The 4327-nt window shown below is 57.8% G+C and overlaps 1 protein-coding gene across 1 annotated transcript; it reads right to left on the reverse strand.

Moving 5' to 3' along the window:
• Window positions 1-1941: 1941 nt before the first annotated feature.
• On the reverse strand, window positions 1942-2856 carry LOC135553482 (proline-rich protein 2-like). Its single transcript, XM_064985586.1, has 3 exons — window positions 2357-2856; window positions 2145-2307; window positions 1942-2043 (listed from the first exon to the last, which is right to left on the reverse strand). Exons 1-3 carry the CDS (start codon window positions 2854-2856, stop codon window positions 1942-1944), a joined length of 765 nt encoding a protein of 254 aa, XP_064841658.1.
• Window positions 2857-4327: the final 1471 nt, after the last annotated feature.

The following is a 4327-nucleotide window of genomic DNA, read 5'->3' on the forward strand; positions in this document are numbered from 1 at the left end:
CCGTCTGGTACCATTAGAGACATTACCATCCCCTTCAGTCTGGTATCATTAGAGACATTACCTTCCCCTTCCGTCTGGTACCATTAGAGACATTACCTTCCTCTTCCGTCTGGTATCATTAGAGACATTACCTTCCCCTTCCGTCTGGTATCATTGGAGACATTACCTTCCCCTTCTGTCTGGTATCATTAGAGACATTACCTTCCCCTTCGGTCTGGTATCATTAGAGATATTACCTTCCCCTTCCGTCTGGTATCATTGGAGACATTACCTTCCCCTTCTGTCTGGTATCATTAGAGACATTACCTTCCCCTTCGGTCTGGTATCATTAGAGATATTACCTTCCCCTTCCGTCTGGTATCATTAGAGACATTACCTTCCCCTTCCGTCTGGTATCATTAGAGACATTACCTTCCCCTTCAGTCTGGAATCATTAGAGACATTACCTTCCCCTTCCGTCTGGTACCATTAGAGACATCACCTTCCCCTTCAGTCTGGTATCATTAGAGACATTACCTTCCCCTTCGGCCTGGTACCATTAGAGACATTACCTTCCCCTTCTGGCTGGTATCATTAGAGACATTACCTTCCCCTTCAGTCTGGTATCATTAGAGACATTATCATCCCCTTCCGTCTGGTACCATTAGATACATTATCATCCCCGTCCGTCTGGTACCATTAGAGACATTAACCTTCCCCTTCCGTCTGGTACCATTAGAGACATTACCTTCCCCTTCGGTCTGGTATCATTAGAGACATTACCTTCCCCTTCAGTCTGGTATCATTAGAGACATTATCATCCCCTTCCGTCTGGTATCATTAGAGACATTACCTTCCCCTTCAGTCTGGTATCATTAGAGACATTACCTTCCCCTTCCGTCTGGTACCATTAGAGACATTACCTTCCCCTTCCGTCTGGTATCATTAGAGACATTACCTTCCCCTTCAGTCTGGTACCATTAGAGACATTACCTTCCCCTTCAGTCTGGTACCATTAGAGACATTACCATCCCCTTCCGTCTGGTATCATTAGAGACATTACCTTCCCCTTCCGTCTGGTATCATTAGAGACATTACCATCCCCTTCCGTCTGGTATCATTAGAGACATTACCTTCCCCTTCCGTCTGGTATCATTAGAGACATTACCATCCCCTTCCGTCTGGTATCATTAGAGACATTACCTTCCCCTTCCGTCTAGTATCATTAGAGACATTACCTTCCCCTTCCGTCTGGTATCATTAGAGACATTACCTTCCCCTTCCGTCTGGTATCATTAGAGACATTACCTTCCCCTTCAGTCTGGTATCATTAGAGACATTACCTTCCCCTTCTGGCTGGTATCATTAGAGACATTACCTTCCCCTTCAGTCTGGTATCATTAGAGACATTACCTTCCCCTTCAGTCTGGTATCATTAGAGACATTACCTTCCCCTTCAGTCTGGTATCATTAGAGACATTACCTTCCCCTTCAGTCTGGTATCATTAGAGACATTACCTTCCCCTTCAGTCTGGTATCATTAGAGACATTACCTTCCCCTTCAGTCTGGTGTCATTAGATACATTACCATCCCCTTCCGTCTGGTGTCATTAGAGACATTACCATCCCCTTCCCTCTAGTACCATTAGAGACTTAACTCTAAGTCTGTGTCGTCTGAAACTATGATCCTCTCTGCGTAATAAGTAATAAGACATACACAGTACATGAATGTAATGTAGATTGGGAGAAAGAAGTGTTGAGTCCCAGACAGACCTGTCGGGGAAGAGGAATGTTGCGGTTCCTCTTTGCTTGGGCATTATTCTGCTTGGCTGAGCATGCCGTCTTTAACTGTGCAGGCAGGGAGACACTGGACCGTGTCGTGTGGTTCAGCTAGCTCCCCATGCTTCAGTCCCAGGAGGAAGTGAACACGAGAGAAAACACCTGGTGACTTCTGTTCTGTATCTACTCAGGAGCAGCTGACCGGTCTGAGACAAGGCTGGGCTGGGGGTCCATGAGGCTGGGCTGGGGGTCCATGAGGCTGGGCTGGGGGTCCATGAGGCTGGGCTGGGGGTCCATGTGGCTGGGGGTCCATGAGGCTGGGCTGGGGGTCCATGAGGCTGGGCTGGGGGTCCATGAGGCTGGGCTGGGGGTCCATGAGGCTGGGCTGGGGGTCCATGAGGCTGGGGGTCCATGAGGCTGGGCTGGGGGTCCATGAGGCTGGGTGTCCATGAGGCTGGGGGTCCATGTGGCTGAGCTGGGGGTCCATGTGGCTGGGCTGGGGGTCCATGAGACTGGGGGTCCATGAGGCTGGGGGTCCATGTGGCTGGGCTGGGGGTCCATGAGACTGGGGGTCCATGAGGCTGGGGGTCCATGTGGCTGGGCTGGGGGTCCATGAGGCTGGGCTGGGGGTCCATGAGGCTGGGCTGGGTGTCCATGAGGTTGGGCTGGGTGTCCAGGAGGCTGGGGGTCCATGAGTCTGGGCTGGGGTCCATGAGGCTGGGCTGGGGGTCCATGAGGCTGGGCTGGGTGTCCAGGAGGCTGGGGGTCCATGAGTCTGGGCTGGGGGTCCATGAGGCTGGGGGTCAATGAGGCTGGGGGTCCATGAGGCTGGGCTGGGGGTCCATGAGGCTGGGCTGGGGTCCATGAGTCTGGGCTGGGGGTCCATGAGGCTGGGGGTCCATGAGGCTGGGGGTCCATGAGGCTGGGGGTCCATGAGTCTGGGCTGGGGGTCCATGAGCCTGGGGGTCCATGAGGCTGGGCTGGGTGTCCTGGAGGCTGGGGGTCCATGAAGCTGGGCTGAGGGTCCATGAAGATGGGGGTCCATGAGGCTGGGGGTCCATGGGGCTGGGGGTCCATGTGGCTGGGCTGGGGGTCCATGATGCTGGCTGGGGGTCCATGAGGATGGGCTGGGTGTCCATGAGGCTGGGCTGGGTGTCCATGAGGCTTGGCTGGGTGTCCATGAGGCTGGGGGTCCATGAGGCTGGGCTGAGGGTCCGTGAGGCTGGGCTGGGTGTCCATTAGGCTGGGGGTCCATGAGGCTGGGCTGGAGGTCCATGAGGCTGGGCTGGGTGTCCAGGAGGCTGGGCCGGGTGTCCATGAGGCTGGGCTGGGTGTCCATGAGGCTGGGGGTCCATGAGGCTGGGCTGAGGGTCCGTGAGGCTGGGCTGGGTGTCCATGAGGCTGGGGGTCCATGAGGCTGGGGGTCCATGAGGCTGGGCTGGGGGTCCATGAGGCTGGGGGTCCATGAGGCTTGGCTGGAGGTCCATGAGGCTGGGCTGTGGGTCCATGTGGCTGGGCTGGGTGTCCATGAGGCTGGGCTGGGTGTCCATGAGGCTGGGCTGGGTGTCCATGAGGCTGGGGGTCCATGTGGCTGGGCTGGGGGTCCATGATGCTGTCCTGGGGGTCCATGAGGCTGGGCTGGGTGTCCATGAGGCTGGGTGTCCATGAGGCTGGGCTGGGGGTCCATGAGGCTGGGTGTCCATGAGGCTGGGGGTCCATGAGGCTGGGGGTCCATGAGGCTGGGCTGGGGGTCCATGAGGCTGGGGGTCCATGAGGCTGGGGGTCCATGAGGCTGGGCTGGGGGTCCATGAGGCTGGGCTGGGGGTCCATGAGGCTGGGCTGGGTGTCCATGAGGCTGGGCTGGGGGTCCATGAGGCTGGGGGTCCATGAGGCTGGGTGTCCATGAGACTGGGCTGGGGGTCCATGAGGCTGGGCTGGGGGTCCATGAGGCTGGGCCGGGGGTCCATGAGGCTGGGGGTCCATGAGGCTGGGCTGGGTGTCCATGAGGCTGGGCTGGGGGTCCATGAGGCTGGGGGTCCATGAGTCTGGGGGTCCATGAGGCTGGAGGTCCATGAGACTGGGCTGGGTGTCCATGAGGCTGGGGGTCCATGAGGCTGGGGGTCCATGAGGCTGGAGGTCCATGAGACTGGGCTGGGTGTCCATGAGGCTGGGGGTCCATGAGGCTGGGGGTCCATGAGGCTGGGGGTCCATGAGACTGGGCTGGGTGTCCATGAGGCTGGGGGTCCATGAGGCTGGGCTGGGTGTCCATGAGGCTGGGGGTCCATGTGGCTGGGCTGAGGGTCCATGAGGATGGGCTGGGTGTCCATGAGGCTGGGCTGAGGGTCCATGTGGCTGGGCTGGGTGTCCATGAGGCTGGGTGTCCATGAGGCTGGGCTGGGTGTCCATGAGGCTGGGCTGTGGGTCCATGAGGCTGGGCTGAGGGTCCATGAGGCTGGGGGTCCATGTGGCTGGGCTGGGGGTCCATGATGCTGGGCTGGGGGTCCATGAGGCTGGGCTGGGGGTCCATGAGGCTGGGTGTCCATGAGGCTGGGTGTCCATGAGGCTGGGC

Source organism: Oncorhynchus masou, chromosome 13 (assembly GCF_036934945.1).
Source record: "Oncorhynchus masou masou isolate Uvic2021 chromosome 13, UVic_Omas_1.1, whole genome shotgun sequence".
Taxonomy (NCBI): domain Eukaryota; kingdom Metazoa; phylum Chordata; class Actinopteri; order Salmoniformes; family Salmonidae; genus Oncorhynchus; species Oncorhynchus masou.